This window comes from Leucopleurus acutus (genome assembly GCF_964270905.1).
Source record: "Leucopleurus acutus genome assembly, chromosome: X".
In the NCBI taxonomy this organism is placed as follows: domain Eukaryota; kingdom Metazoa; phylum Chordata; class Mammalia; order Artiodactyla; family Delphinidae; genus Leucopleurus; species Leucopleurus acutus.
Genome location: NC_139148.1, coordinates 31,513,916 through 31,530,057, shown reverse-complemented (window position 1 = coordinate 31,530,057; position 16,142 = coordinate 31,513,916). Strand labels below are relative to the sequence as shown.

General features: G+C 36.1%; 1 protein-coding gene across 1 annotated transcript in view; it reads right to left on the bottom strand.

The window, feature by feature from the left end:
* Positions 1-16,142, bottom strand: part of CFAP47 (cilia and flagella associated protein 47) — a gene marked incomplete at both ends in the record, with an annotated part of 506,613 nt that overhangs the window by 241,675 nt on the left and 248,796 nt on the right. Inside the window, 6 exon segments of the mRNA XM_082864365.1 lie at positions 6,994-7,106; positions 10,573-10,707; positions 11,983-12,047; positions 15,921-15,948; positions 15,952-16,028; positions 16,031-16,112. Of these exon segments, the coding sequence (XP_082720491.1) occupies positions 6,994-7,106; positions 10,573-10,707; positions 11,983-12,047; positions 15,921-15,948; positions 15,952-16,028; positions 16,031-16,112 (500 nt within the window).

Below are 16,142 nucleotides of genomic sequence, written 5' to 3'. Positions count from 1 at the left end.
CCTTAGGATAGACACAGTTGGGAATGGAGATGGGAATAGAGTCTCTCGGCATTATACTTTGGCTTAACTTTCCCAGAACCTTTGAGGAATCTCTGTTAAATGGGTGAGTTTAGGGAGCAGCACAGAGTAAAATGAATGGAGGACTTTCAAAATCAATTGAAATATTCTCAAAATTGTTTCTTAGGGAAAATTACAACTCACAACCAGCAGGAATGGGGAGGATTTTATTCAGATATAATATCACTAATCTCAACCTCTGCTAAAGGACACTTTCTTGGCTATTATGAAAAGCTCATGGGCTTAAATTTAATTGAAAACAAAGAATATTTGACCTTGAGATCTTTTTTTTGGGTGTATAGGCTCAAACTCTGTGTTAGGATACCTGTGAGTGACTTAGGATTTTTCTAGATATTCTAAAATTCATTACTAGATAAAGCCATTCACAATGTTCCAGACATTGTTTTAGGTTTGGGAGATACAGTAATTGGAAAAAAAATACACTATTCCTGATCTCCTGGATCTTTCATTTTATAGGATATGGCAGACGTTAATTATGTCATCATAAAATAAATGTGAAAATTACAAATTATGTATGTGCTATGAAGTGATAGAAGGGCGCATAATGGAGAGTGTGATGTAGTCTGAAGGATCAGAGGAAGTGATATGTTAGGTAGGATATGGAGGACGAGAATGGGTTAGGTAGAATTTGTAGGGGATGAAAGAAGGTATCCAAGACAAGGCCTCTAAAATGAGAAATTATGATGTGCTTGAAGAAATTACCAAAGGCCAGTGGTGCTGAAGCTTAGAGAGCAAGGGTGTTAGTGATGCAAGATGTAGCTAAGAGCCAGCCATGAAAGGCCACACGGGCCATGTTGAGATATTCAGTCTATATCCTAATGGTAATGAAAAGCTATTGGAATATTTTAAGCAGAAGAGTAACATGACCAAATTTACATCAAAAAAATTACTGCCATTCTAATATAAAGAATGGATTGCAGAGAAACCTTTTAAGAATCTATTGTAGTAGCCCAGTTTAAAGATGATAGTACATTAAATTAGCATAGAAGAGATAGATAAGAGGAAAGATGTCAAATTTAAGATACATTGGGTAAAATCAATAGGATGAGATAATGGATGGGCTCTCCATGGAAGATGATGAAAAATGGAGTTCAAGAATGACCATAAGCGGGCTTCCCTGGTGGTGCGGTGGTTGAGAGTCCGCCTGCCGATGCAGGGGACACAGGTTCGTGCCCCGGTCCAGGAAGATCCCACATGCCACGGAGTGGCTGGGCCCGTGAGCCATGGCCGTTGAGCCTGTGCGTCTGGAGCCTGTGCTCTGCAACAGGAGAGGCCACAACAGTGAGAGGCCTGTGTACTGCAAAAAAAAAAAAAAAAAAAAAAGAATGACCATAAGCTAAATAACATGTACTTAGTAAATAAATTTATGGAACTATACTTAAGTTTTATGAAACATTTTAAAATAGAGTATTCTTTTTATGAAGCCAACAGCTGGTTTTAGGACCATCAAGATTTGAGCTTCTCCTGAGTATACATATTCCTTTTATAAATTTTGCAGTCATATTTAAGCATGGAAATGACCAGTATTCCTTCCTGAGCGTGTTAGAAATTTCAGAATCAAGTGGGTTGTCCTTTTCAGGTAAGTATCTTATGTCTCCAGATGCATATCATAATTATGGACTTTATCTTAATTTTCCTATCTTTTATTTTCTTTTTGTTCCAATTGCTTCCCCCTCATTCAAAAAAAGTCTCCTTGATATTATATGTACCTCATAGACTACTTCAACATGGCTTTTGGATGGGATGGAAAATAAATATATGACACATCAATGTCAGTGCCCAGATGGCTCAATGAGAATAATGAGAAAAAAAGAAACAGAATGGTTTTCTAAAAGTATACTTTCACTTCTATGACAGTCACTCTATGATTAGAGCTAAATTTAGTCATCAAGTTAGATGCAGAAATGTTTTTTTATATGCTGGTATAGCTGTTTAATCTTTTCTATATAAATGATATCTCAGGGAATTTAAATCCACAACTGGCAGAAAGAGCCATTATTAATCATGATTCAGACAGAATCTAAGACAGGATATGGTGCACATAGATAATTATATAATATCTGATAATGATAAACCTATAGATTTTTTAAAGAAAATAAAATATTTTCTGAACCCTATGTGTAAAAACCAAAGTCTTCTAAATTATTTAGTCTAAAAAGATATTTTTATATCACTGAGACCAAGATAAACAAACATACTGACTGATCTCAAAGAAAATAAAAATAATACAGGTCATAGATGAGAATGTAAAAGTCAGAATATAAAAATCAGAGATGCTTATTAAGATATTATAACTCCAGTTTAAGAACAGGATGCTATGAAATAGAGATACTCAATGCAAAAGAAAGTATTCTTACAAATATATATAGGAGATCACCTATCTATTTATCTATTTATCTATCTATCTATCTATCTATCTATCTCTCTATCTATCTATGTATCTCCTAAAGGAAACAGCTGGAAAAGAAGGCTTGTTGATAAAGAGAGAAAAAAGCAATGAGCTGAAAAATATGAGTGATAAGATAGGATATACAGAGGATCCAATTAACAGGTAGTATCCAACAACTAAAGGTTGGAAAATGAGAACAATGAAAATGGAGGGGAGAGAATGATGAAAGAAATTATTTAAGAGAATTTTTCAGAGCTTATGAAAAACAAGTTCATAATTAAAGGACTCACTGTGCACCCAGATAGTGAATTTAAAAAGTCCCTCCTTGGGCTTCCCTGGTGGCGCAGTGGTTGAGAGTCTGCCTGCTGATGCAGGGGACGCGGGTTCGTGCCCCGGTCTGGGAAGATCCTACATGACGCAGAGCAGCTGGGCCTGTGGGCCATGGCCGCTGAGCCTGCGTGTCCGGAGTCTGTGCTCCACAACGGGAGAGACCACAGCAGTGAGAGGCCCGCGTATCGCAAAAAAAAAAAAAAAAAAAAGTCCCTCCTTGATGCATTCTGGAACAATATCACAACACAATGGAAGATCCTAAAAATGTCCAGAGGTGTGGGAAAACAGAATTATAGTAGACTTTCTCATCACCAATACTGAATACCATGAGGCAAGTGGAACAATTATCTCAAAAGTTATGAGGAAAAACCTTTTCATCTTGGAAAAATATACAAAGCAAAAAATAAATCAAGTGTAAAGGTAGTCAAAAGACATGCCTAAAAATAAAAATTTTAGGAAATTTACCTCTCCCATACTTTTTATTAGAAGGTTTCATAAAGGAAGTTTTTTAGTAAATAAGTGAGTACACTAAGAGAAGGATATTAGTTTCTATCCAAAGAGAAATATAGAGTGCCCAATACTAAGCTCTTCAGTAGGTCTGGAAAGCACTCAGTACAAATAAGAATGAAAGGTAAAGTGCTCTAGAATGTGGTATACTTGAAGGAAGGATTAAATTTACTCACTTCTTTAGAATTTATTTTCTCAGCTTAAAAAAAGCATCAAAAGATGCTTTGTACACTGATTGCATAAGAAATATTTACAAAACACATTTTTACTCTTGGAACAGTAATGAACAGAGGATAAAACTAGTGATGTTTGGTGGGAGGGTGATCCATCTAGAGGAATAAGTAAGCAAGACCATCAAATATTATAGCTATATGTCAAGACATTATTTCTGAAGTTGACATAATAAAAATACTGGCAAAGATATATAGATTATTTATATTTATGGAGGTAACCATTGGAAGAACTAAAATTAGACATAGTTGAAAGAGTTAAAAGTAGGCACTCAAGAAGTGGATCTTTGGGCTTCCCTGGTGGCGCAGTGGTTGAGAGTCCGCCTGCTGATGCAGGGGACACGGATTCGTGCCCCGGTCCGGGAAGATTCCACATGCCAAGGAGTGGCTGGTCCCGTGAGCCATGGCCACTGAGCCTGTGCGTCCGGGGCCTGTGCTCCGCAATGGGAGAGGCCACAACAGTGAGAGGCCCGCGTACCGCAAAAAAAAAAAAAAAAAAAAGAATTGGATCTCTGGAGATGGGAATATGAGGGGAGAAGGATTTCCTTTGCATGTTAAACTCTTCTGTATCTGAGTTGTTAAAGCAGATTCAAATTAAATTTTGATTAAAAAAGATAAAGAAGTTGAAAACAAGAATATATGTACATGTACAATATGGTCAAAATATGAATACATATATTCATGATTACATGTATAAGTGTACATGGATATATGGTCAGTTAACGTTCACTTGGCATGTGTTAAAAACCTCAAGAAGCTAATATTCATAAATATGTCTATATTGATGCAGACCATTAAAGGTACAATGGTGAATAAAAAGAAAAAAGCACCGCTGAGAAATTAATGGGAATTACGTTCACCCAAGTGAAATGTTCTCACAAACCAGCTCCTGGAGAAGCAAAAATGATATAATTATATGTCATGGATCTTCAGGATTTCTTACAAATAGTCAAAGTCACATTTCACTGAATGCCAAGGGCTCTGTATGAATATGATATACACAAACACAGACACACAGTATGGCAGGTGTTAGTTTAATAAGAGTACTAACTCTGGATTTACATTGGCTGGTTTTGAATCTTTATTTCACCATTTAATAGCAGGGAAAATTGGGCAAATGATTTAATGTCTCTGTGCCCAATGTCTTGTTTTGTAAAACGAGGACACTAGTATGGTTGCAAGAATGATTAAATATGAAAAGGTACATAAAAGTGTATGCTATATAGATTTCATACATAACAAATGTTTAACATATATTGTTTTAATATTTATATATATAATACATTTACTTTGTAAACATCTAATTATACATATGCTATAATAAACACATACTTGTTCATATAAAAAGACTGGAAAGAAATGAATAAATTAAATGTGTTTATCTGATGGAATTCTAGACAATTTTTGTTTTCCTCTTTATACTTTTCTGTTAAGTGCAAATTTTCAACAATGCAGGTATACAGGTTTTACATTTATAATAGAAACTATAAATTTAATTGTTAATTTAACTAACAAGAAAAATGGTCTTAAGCTACGACATCAGAGGTTTAGTGTGGTTGTTAGGAAGAATTTCCACATCATGAGAACTTTGAAATACCGGAAGAGGCTATCAGGTTTATGAGTGAACAAAGGGTCGGGGGGACTTAATTCTTTTCACTTGTATCATCCTATTTGAAGGGCAGAGAAGAAATCATTTATCAAAGTCCTGAGGGAAGACAAATGGTACTGTGACAATGTCCAAATGAATTTGTATTACCAAAGTTGTGTTTTATAACAGACGTATAAGAAATATAACTTGGAAAACAAATGGGCTGTTTTTACAAAGAGTTTTATTCTGGGATTTGATTTATAATATAGATGGAGGTGAGTGGAGAATTGATTTTCTCATATTTAATTCAATCTGGATATAGTCTCAACCATGAATATTCAGACTTTATAAATTATATACTCCTTTAGCATGGAGCAGCAACTGAAGAAAATGAACAGAGGCTAATGACACAAGTCAAATGTACTACTGTAACTGGGTTTCTTCGTATTTTAAATACAATTAAAGTTGTCTCCCATTTCCAATTATTTCTGTGTTTGCTATATTAGAAGTAATAAAGACTACATGTGAAAAGTAATTCAGTTTAAGGTATAGTTCAAAAACCAAAAAAAGATAATTAGCAGTTATAGTCTGTTGCTTTGTACAAGGAAAAAGTAATTGAATACAAAGACAATGACTAAAATTTAAGACTGGTTAAAGACCATTACTGGTTATCAAATCTGTCAACTCCTGTGGTACTGACACAGCTATTCTCATATCATCGTTGTAATATGTAATAAGAGTATTTGCCACCATTAACACATTAATATATGAAGTAGGATTTGTTGATCTAGGAAGAATTATATATTATGCTCATATTTAATTTCTCAAGACTATTCTCTGAGGCTTTCATTTGTTCCTTATTTTTGAGAATGGGCTAGTAATTGAAACATTAAACAAGTATCATGTGAACAGAATCAAATAAAAATGAGACTATATAGAATACCATCACAATTTGGGAGTGTACATGTATGTATACATCCATACATAAATATACAATGATTATGAAGCGACAGAGAAAAATGGAAACATTGGGGGTATCTTTGAGGTAAGATTCTTAGTCTTTACTTTTATTTTTCTTCACTCTTTCATAGTTTCTAAATTTTTACAATGAGCACGAAGTGCATTTATAATCAGAAACAACTAAATATTATATATATATTTAGCACACACTGGTTCCAGTTTCCTGGACTGGGACTGTAGTACATAAAGAACTTAGAGGCTATTCTCTACGGACCATATGCATGCAAAATAAACTAAAATTAAATGCATACATAAAAAGTAAATGCTTTATATTGTTAGAACTGTTTTAACAAAATTGGTGAGAAATCTCAGTAACATATGAATAACTTATCTATATCAGCAGTGGCAATCTTTTCATTACACATATATATCTGTTAAAAACAAATCCAGGGACTTCCCTGGTGGTACAGTGGTTAAGAATCCACCTGCCAATGCAGGGGACACCAGTTTGAGCCCTGGCCTGGGAAGATTCCACATGCCGCGGAACAACTAAGCCCGTGCGCCACAACTACTGAGCCTGCACTCTAGAGCCTGCGAGCCACAACTACTGAGCCTGGGAGCCACAACTACTGAAGCCCATGTGCCTAGAGCCCATGATCCACAACAAGAGAAGCCACCGCAATAAGAAGCCTGTGCACCGCAACGAAAAGAGTAGCCACTGCTCTCTGCAACTAGAGAAAGCTCTCGAGCAGCAATGAAGACCCAACTCAGCCAAAAATAAATAAATAAAATAAATAAATTTATTTTAAAAATAAACAAATCCAGCTCGCTCTTTTGTAATTACAACACACATTAAATCTCTAGGGTTGATATGTTCAGTGAAGCAAAATTAAAAGAAAAAAAACACTTACTTTGGAGAAACTGTCACAACCTTCCCTTGGGAGAGGGAGAAGTCAGTGGCATCTCTTCCGATAATTGTAGCATTATACACTAAGTTTTTCAAGCTTGAATTTTTCAGTAGGATCTATGTTGAATAAGAGTATAAATGAGATCATGAATTTTAAAAATATATAACTTAACATTTCTTATTTTTATCAAAGAGTTATATATTTTAATCATGAAAATACTTACTCCTAGTGTAGTAACTGGAAGGAAGCAGAATTTGTGTTCAAAGATAGTGTGTGTGTGTATTATTGGTTTTTTTCCAGAAGTGGGCAGGGAGAAAGAGCTACCAGTCAAGGAAATTACAGATGTAAGAACACCTGATCTTTGAAGATATGAAATCCAAAGTTAGCAACTTGGATTTTAACTGTACTGCAAAGGGAAATCTTTAAAGAATTTGAAACAGAGAACTTACATAATCCAATTTACAAAAAGGTTACTCTGGCTGCTCAGTGTAGAAAGCATTATAAGGAGTGTAGGTTTAGTATCAGAGGTCCAGGCTGAAAACGATGGTGGCCTCATCTAGAAGTGGTAGTAGAGCTAAGGGCTGGCTGTCCCTTCCTTCCTGATGCCAAGATATGGAGAATATTTGAGAATGAGTTACTTCATTTTTAGAGAGCATTTCATGAAAAATGTGAGTATGTAAGTGTTTATGCAGAATATAATGGGGATTTAAAAAAATACACATTAGAACGACACAGAGTTATCATGGAAAGTACTGACCCAGAGGACAGAGAAGACCTGAGGGAAGTGAATGGTTGGCCAAATTAGAGTAAGGAAAAGGTGACAGCACTTAGGCAGTCCAGGAACTATAGTCATAGATAGAATATGGTAGACATCTGTTGAAAGATAAATTAACTACTTTTATATTTCAATAAGAACTTTGGTAACCACCAAGACAAGTAAGTTGTTGCTGAAGAGTTTCTACCCTTTGTTTACCCTCAAATTTGGGGCTCTCATGTTGCTTACCTGTTTACAGATCTCAGTAACAATCGAGGCAAGACTCCTCTAGCGTCTTATTTTTAATGTACGTATGTGTGCATTTAAAGTATTAATTAACAGATCTAGTGATTTTAAGTCACAGAGAGCTAATTTCCATTTTCTGGAAGGAAATGTTGAAAATAATAGTAGATGTACTATGAACTGTTACTGGTTTATAGTCTTGGAACCTCCATAACCAGCCCTGAGATCTAAAGAAAGCTACTCATTCTCATTATGTCACACACACACACAAATAAATTTATATAAAAATAAAAAAATAAATAAATGATGCAAAGGCATAGGGCCCATCTGTGGTCAGATTATTCCACCCAACTCCAGGATTTCATGTAGGGGTCATGTGAGTGGTAGATGGGGAGAAGGGAAAGCTGTTCAAGGAAAGAAAGCAAGTTTTGGAACCTCAATTCTCCTATTGCAATGACAGCCATTCTTTAACTATTGTGCTCCTGTGTAAATTTTGTTTCAAAAAGTAAAAAAAAAAAAAAAAAAGATAGTTCTATTGCTTTTAAAAGTATCTCAGAAAATCACTGCACTCTACATTTTTTCACTGATCATTATACTGTTTAATGGTCCCAGTATTCTATTTGTGACACATAGCTACAAAAATACTTTTTCAATTATAGTAGCCGTTTCTTGAGATTTTTCTTTATACTGGAAGGTTGAAAGGGTTGTTAAGAATGACATTCTACTACTTAGGCACTGCCATTTACGGTGTTGATGCATATGGGCAAACTATGCCATAGATTCTCAGCAATTTCCAAATCAGTGATTTTCTTGAATGAAATTTAAAATCAAAATATGTTGTAATTAATATTTTATTTTGCATTTCTATTTAATTTTTATTGTTTCCTTCAAAAGATGTTTATTATATTTGTGAAAAATAAAAGCTCTATGTAGAATCGCATCTATAATCTTAAAGTGTGAACATTATTCTTAGTAAAAAGTGTGGAAAGAAATCATGTTTCTATTTTAATATCCTTTAATCTGATTTTTAACATCACAAATAAAATTTATGTTTAAAAATTAGCTTGTGTTATTAACTTTTTCAAAATAATAATCAAACGGCATAAAGAAATTCAAACGTGTACAGAATTAGAAAACTGGTAATAATACTTAAGTGAAATAAATCACTGCTTAAATCTAATTCAGACCTCTCCTATCTTCTGAAGGCTTAAGCAAAGCATTTCTAACTCTTCAGAAATTTGATTCTGAAGTCAAAAGTCCTCTTCATTGTAATTACAGCTCTAGGCCAGTTAGTACCCAAGGCCCTTAATTATCATTGCACGTAGTGAATTACCGTACAAAATACTGTTGAAAAAGTTCTCTGAAGAGTTTTGTATCTCTTTTTCCAACAAAAAAAGGGAAAGGGATAAAATTTTTAAAAAAGGATCATATCTCAATGTTTGCTAACAGAAAATCAGGAGGAGTGGCTTTCCTTTCCCTAAATTGAGCCCTTTACACTTTGAGACAAGGACCTGAGTTTTTCCTGACTTTTAACTGAATCCTTATTAACCATCACTCATACAGTCATAGAGCCTGCACAGTTATTTTCTCAAAAAGGTTACATCTACAAAACACCAGGATGTATCTTTTGAAGACCAAATATGGACGTGTTTTGCATCAAAAGTATCAAATTACCACCCCCCCAGCTTAACATGAGGAGGAATACATAAAACAGCCTAAGGACAAGGAATAAAAATGATCTGACCAAAGAGGTAAATTAACTTCTGTACATAGTAAGATTCTAACAGCCCAGACTTTCCTGAGAAAGAAGGAGAGAACTATAAATCTGGTTGAAGATTTTATGAAAACTAGTAGAAGGAACAGTCTTAAACAAATATAAGAAATAAAACTGTATGCTCAACATATTTCACAAGTATTCATATGAAACATATTGTTTGAAAACCAAAGTGCTGTTGATGATCCCTGACAAGATATTTCTCAATCAAAGAAAACACTTGCAAAACATGGACATATTTACATAGTTTTGTCAGGGTCACAGGACTGAAAATTTCATTTTTAATTTTTCCTGCATATTAAAAAAATTCACTGTTACACATTTAGCAGCTCTAGCATATATAAAAGCCCTTAGTGGGGATTAACAGTGGCCCTGGTCAGGAGTGCTTTCATAATTACTTCCCTTTCCATATCCTCATTTGAACAAAATCCATCTGGATGTGTAAAGTTCCCTAAAGGAAAGCCAGGCATACTCCGATCACAAGTTTCTACTTACTGTGTCAGTCTTCTTGTACATGAAATGGATCTCAAGTTTCCTGAATGATTTGCCCTTCAAAGTACTTAACTTTCATTTTCCATCTCCCCATCCTATTCCTCAAATGAATGAGGCATCATTTCATTGTAGGTAGTGATTACTATTAAGGAAAAATTCTCCCTTTCACTCTGCTATACCTTTAGTTTAGAAGGAAAAAACATTTAAGGCTTATTTTATCATACTGATACTTTTGTTAATTTTGGGTTGAGAAAGAAATATCTAAAACCCACTTAAATGTTTAACTCCACGTATATTTTGGCCCCAAAGATATCCTTACCTCTCTCAACACAGTGTCATGAAGAGTACAATGAAAGGGCACCACCTTCTTGGGGAGATATGCAGGAAGTCTTTCATACATGCAGACACAAAACATGAGCATCAGGATTGGATTGGGATCACAGATATCAGTAGCCTAGTTTCAAAGAAGAGAATTATAAATTACAGGAAATACAGATAAAATATATAAAAAGAGCTAAAGCACAGTACATCAATTGTTGAATTACTTAAAACATCTTAAAATGTTATTGACACTGAAATGTTGCTATGAGCAAACAAAATATTGCTGTGAATCAGAACAGCTTCACCTATGTGTTAAAAGATAAATTAGATGTATTCTAAATATAACAATGACCTCACAGCCTCAAAGATGTGATAAAAGCTAGTCAGAAGTCAGAAAAAATACTGTGCACTAGAAATACTGACTAATGTGATTAAGATACCATCCCTGACTTAAAGTATATAATATGGTAAAAGGTAATAGTAGACAAACTACTAAGGTAAAAGATGGCAAGAGATTTTCAAGCAAAAGCCCAAAGGAGGAGGTAGCAGATGGGATGGCCTTGAAGAATGCTTGGATTTTAAATAAGTTGGTGTTTGAAGTGAGAAAAAGGTATATTCTATCAGAAAGGTAAAGAACTCTAGGACAAGGATATAGGAAGTATAGTGTTCATTCGGGAAAGAAAAAGTACAATCCAAATCACGCATAACAAGATAAGAAGGGGCCAGTTGTGGAAAAAAAGACTAAGGATTGCCACGGCCACATAGAGGAGGGTGTGGACGCCAGGGTGAGGGACTTGATTTCAGAACAAGGAATAACACAAGAGCAACAATTCGGGCACATCAGGTAGGGGCAGCGGGAGGTGGCTGGGGAAGTACTTTGTCTAGAACAAATCACAGTAAGGCAGAAAATGTAATTATACTGATAAACAAGATAAATTAGTACTGATTGTTGGAAGAGATTTGAGAGAAAATCCAGAATTAGGGAGGAATAACAGCAGGGACAATCAACATAGCCAGAATGTGCATTAAACCCAAAATGTAGAGTCAGGAGCAGAAGGAGGAAGGATTCTTTCTCTCAGTTTATGTAGTGCTTATGATCTCCTAGAGAAAGGCGGAAGTAGTGGGGAAGAATTATTCACAGCAATGAAGTATTGGGATTGGTCTGAGGCAAAGACTCAAAGACATATAAACACCACTGATCAACAAGCAGCTCTGTCATTGTTAGTCAACAGGGAGCTCCTAACATTTCCAAAAAATGAAGATCTACTATGACTTAATGGCACACATTCACATAGCAACTGAAAATGATCCGGGCCTGGCTTGCAAACACAAATAGTGCCAGAGCTAAGTATATCTAAAGTGTTATGTGGAACTAAAGCACTTGATTCTGAAATCTGGCAGCAGTTACCACAGAATAATGACAGCCCCTTTGATCATCTGCTAGTCCACATTCCCGAAAACATTCTTTTCCTTCTTTGAAAGAACACAAAGGTTTATTCTTTCTTGTTGTCCATAAGCAGTAAGGCTAACCAATAAAGGTGCCTGGGGAGGAGATTATTAGGGGGAAAAGGGGGAGCCTCGGCAGGGTAGAAAACTGTTAGTGAGTATGATGTGAGGAAAACTGAGAAATATATCAGGACCTCAAAGTTTCTCATCAGTATTCTGTCATCTCACATTTCTTCACTAAGGACAATGTTAGTCAACATATATAGGAAAATTATTCAACATAAGGACAAACTGAAAAATGGAATACAGAGTTTAATTCCCACGAAATGAAGAATATGGGCCAGCCTCTGGGTGTGATCCAAAGAGAGCTATCTATAGTGATGGGAACTGTGTTCATTGGGGAAAGGGTAGAACTAGTGGCAGGATACTCTGGTTCCCAAGCCTGAGGCCAGTAAAAGTCTTCTGAACAGTTATAGTGACTACAGCATAAAATATATAGGCAGCAATACAAAATTATTCCAAAAACTCACCTTTGAAAAATGTGTAATAGGATGAAGAGGCAGTATTTTGGAAATTAAAAAAAATGTTTATCTTAATTGAAAAATACTTTTGATAATCAGGGTATTAGAGTGAAAAACCACAGAAAAGCACAGTCTTACCTTTATGATAAATTTCAATGAAAATAACCTAAAGAACTTTAAAGTAATCTTTAAAAATTGTATAAAAGGGCTTCCCTGGTGGCGCAGTGGTTGAGAGTCCGCCTGCCGATGCAGGGGACGCGGGTTCGTGCCCCGGTCCGGGAAGATCCCACATGCCGCGGAGTGGCTGCGCCCGTGAGCCATGGCCGCTGAGCCTGCGCGTCCGGAGCCTGTTGCTCCGCAACGGGAGAGGCCACAACACAGAGATGCCCGTGTACCACAAAAAAAAAAAAAAAAAGGGACTTCTTTTTCAAATATAACTGGTAAATAAGTACCATTCTGTGAACAATTTAAAAGCACGAATTGCTTTTTGTGATACTATGGGCTAATTGCTTCATACATTAGAGTGCATCAGAATCACATGGAGGGTTTACTAAAACACAGATCGCTAGGCCCCATCCTCAGAGTTTCTTAATCAAAAGGTGTGAAGTGCAGCTCTATCCATCTACCCTGCACAACACCACTGCACCAAGCTGTAACCATGGTGAGACTTTACCAATGGAGAGGGATGAGTGGAGTAAGTGTCAATGTTGAGAAGTAAAAATCCAGGGCACTGAGTATGACTTTTGCTCAGTCCAAGTTAACCTAAGTAAAGCCCTTCAGAGAGCTTCTCCTCATGGACCACCACAGTTATTAACCATGCAGACCTGTACTCAGGTACATACTGAACACGGAAACTGCCTCTTTCTAATTCAACCATTCGACCTGATCCCTACACTGGTACTAGCAGGTAGAAACTAGTAAGCTAATGTACACTCAATTGTCTGAAATAGGGTAGAGAAATATATAAAACCTGAGTGTGTCCCTTTATTCACTCATTTTTCATTCATTTATTTATTTACTCAATATTTGATATCTGTTATTTCCCAGGCACTTTTCTGAGACTACAGCAGCGAACAACAAAACAGAATAGACTGTTCCTGTTAAGAAGCTCACATTCTACAGGAGGAGGCAGGGTATAAATATGACCGGGGATCAACACTATTGAGAAAAATAAGCAAGAAAGAGAAGGACTGAAGGATGTACTAATTTAGAGAGGGTACTGGGAAAGCTTCTCAGATAATGTGATATTTGAGCAGGGTCTTGAGTGAAGTGGGAAAAAGAATCGTGAAGATATCCAAGAAAATGAAGCTCCAAGCAGAGGGAATAGAAAGTGCAAGGGCTTTGCAAAGGCATGAGACACAGTGTTTTAAAAAGCAGAAAATAGGCCAGGGCCCATAATGCATTATTCTAAAAAATGCAGCAAACTCTGTGAAAACAACTTGTGTACGTCATTTTGTTGGTAAAAAATAGAACCATAATAATTTTACAACAAAAGGACATATTCATTTCTAATATATATACATATTGTATAACACTCTGGTTAAAGTGTTACTCCTCAGTAATCAAAGTGCTTATTAACACCTTGTTTTACATTTTTTTTTTTTTTTTTTTTTTTTTTGCGGTACGCAGGCCTCTCACTGTTGTGGCCATTTCCGTTGCGGAGCACAGGCTCCGGACGCACAGGCTCAGCGGCCATGGCTCACGGGCCCAGCTGCTCCGCGGCATGTGGGATCTTCCCAGACCGGGGCACGAACCTGTGCCCCCTGCATCGGCAGGCGGACTCTCAACCACTGCACCACCAGAGAAGCCCTTGTTTTACATTTTTGAATAGGCCAAATACATGTTTATAAGATTTGAATCTTATTAAATTGCAGTTTCAAGGCAAATTGCTTGATATTATCAGCATGTCAATTAGAAGGTGATAAAATATTCCATGTTTACTGTTCTCTAATACCAATATATCAATATATCTCTTTCAATCTTGATGTCACTATGTTTGCTAAACTAATGCCTTTAAGTTAGGAGCAACTGTAATTCAAAGTCTCATTTTAAATCATACTTTTAATCTTCCCCTTACTTCTAAAGTTTAGATTAAACTCTGAGGGTTCTGTATAAAAAATAAAACATAACCCACTCTGAACATGACAGGTTTGTATGTACTTTGAAGAGGGTAGCTGAATGGAAGCCAAAGAAACAATGTGCACATGTCCTCTTCTCAATACAAGCAATGCTTATGATGAAGAAAAAAATGCACAGCTATACTAGCCAATTGGAACTATTTCAAAGAATGTAAGCCTCTTGGGGTAGAAATTTATAAAGCCTCATTCCTCAAGGACAGAACCAGGGAGTGACCACCTGAACACTGGAGCAGGTCTATCTATGATCACCTGTTTGTCTTGGTCTTGGTATATGGACTTAATATGACCTACCCCCTCAAAATTCACACTTAGTGATTACCAATATGACTGTCACAATGACATGTAAGGTGTTTTCTAGTCAATTTTCACTTGGTCTCAACTAATTATGTACAAGGTTTCAGCAGTGTCACCTAAATTTAATACTTTATAGAGCTGAAAATGCCAGCAGTGTTAAGGCGACCTTTCATTTGTAGAGCATCTCTACATACTTTTTACCATTTATTCTTCAAAATAAATTGAAGAAGCATCTTTTATTATTTCCATTTTACATGTGTTGGGGCCCAGGGTAGGCTGCCCCAAAATGTGCCTCAATGGCATATTGATTATTTTGAATTCAAGTTACTTAAGAAACAGCCAATGCAAGAGGGACACTTTGACCCTCCTCTTTGTGTCCCTGAAAGTAGGAGATGAATCTATCACATGAAAGGTGCACTCCCTGCATTTGAAGGCAGAAGGACACCCTTATCACAAGAGACAGGGAATTCGGGCAGAGATACCTGTATAAACAAAACATTACTTATTTAATTGACTACCCCAAGCCCAAATTCTGCTTAGATTCTTCACTAATTAAGCACCCAAAGCCCAAGTTTCTTTGTCCTGCCAATTCATCACCAATTTCTCTGTTTAAAAAGTATAAAAGCTGCCTGCTTTGGCCACTTCTTAGGTCCAATTTTTATGGGACCTCCATATGCATGAATTAAAATGTGTTTCTTTTTCTCCTGTTAATCTGTCTTGTGTTAATTTTATTATTAGTCCAGTCACAAGAATTCAAGACAGGTAGAGGGGGAAATTTCCCCCTCCCTGACACATGTAAGGAAACTGATCTTGAAAATGTTATAGGACATCCTATTAAATGCTGTAGTCAGGTCTAGAATCTATGGATTATGTGTTTGGTTCTGTGGTTCCTTCTATATTGTCAGACTACAATTTGTGATAATTTATTTAAAGAAAAAATTTCTCACCTTTGGGACAGTTTTTCCAAATAACATGTCAGCTGTTCTCATAATTTGTGTTCATCAAACTAAGCAGAATCCTTTCAGGATTAGAATATATGTTGCTGGATGCAAGAAAGGATTGACTTTTGGTGAATTTTGCCCATGTACAGGGGGCAGATTATTGATGCTATGTGGTATAACTCGGTATAGTACCAGAACCTAAAATTTGGGTAAGAGAGAGAGAAAGAA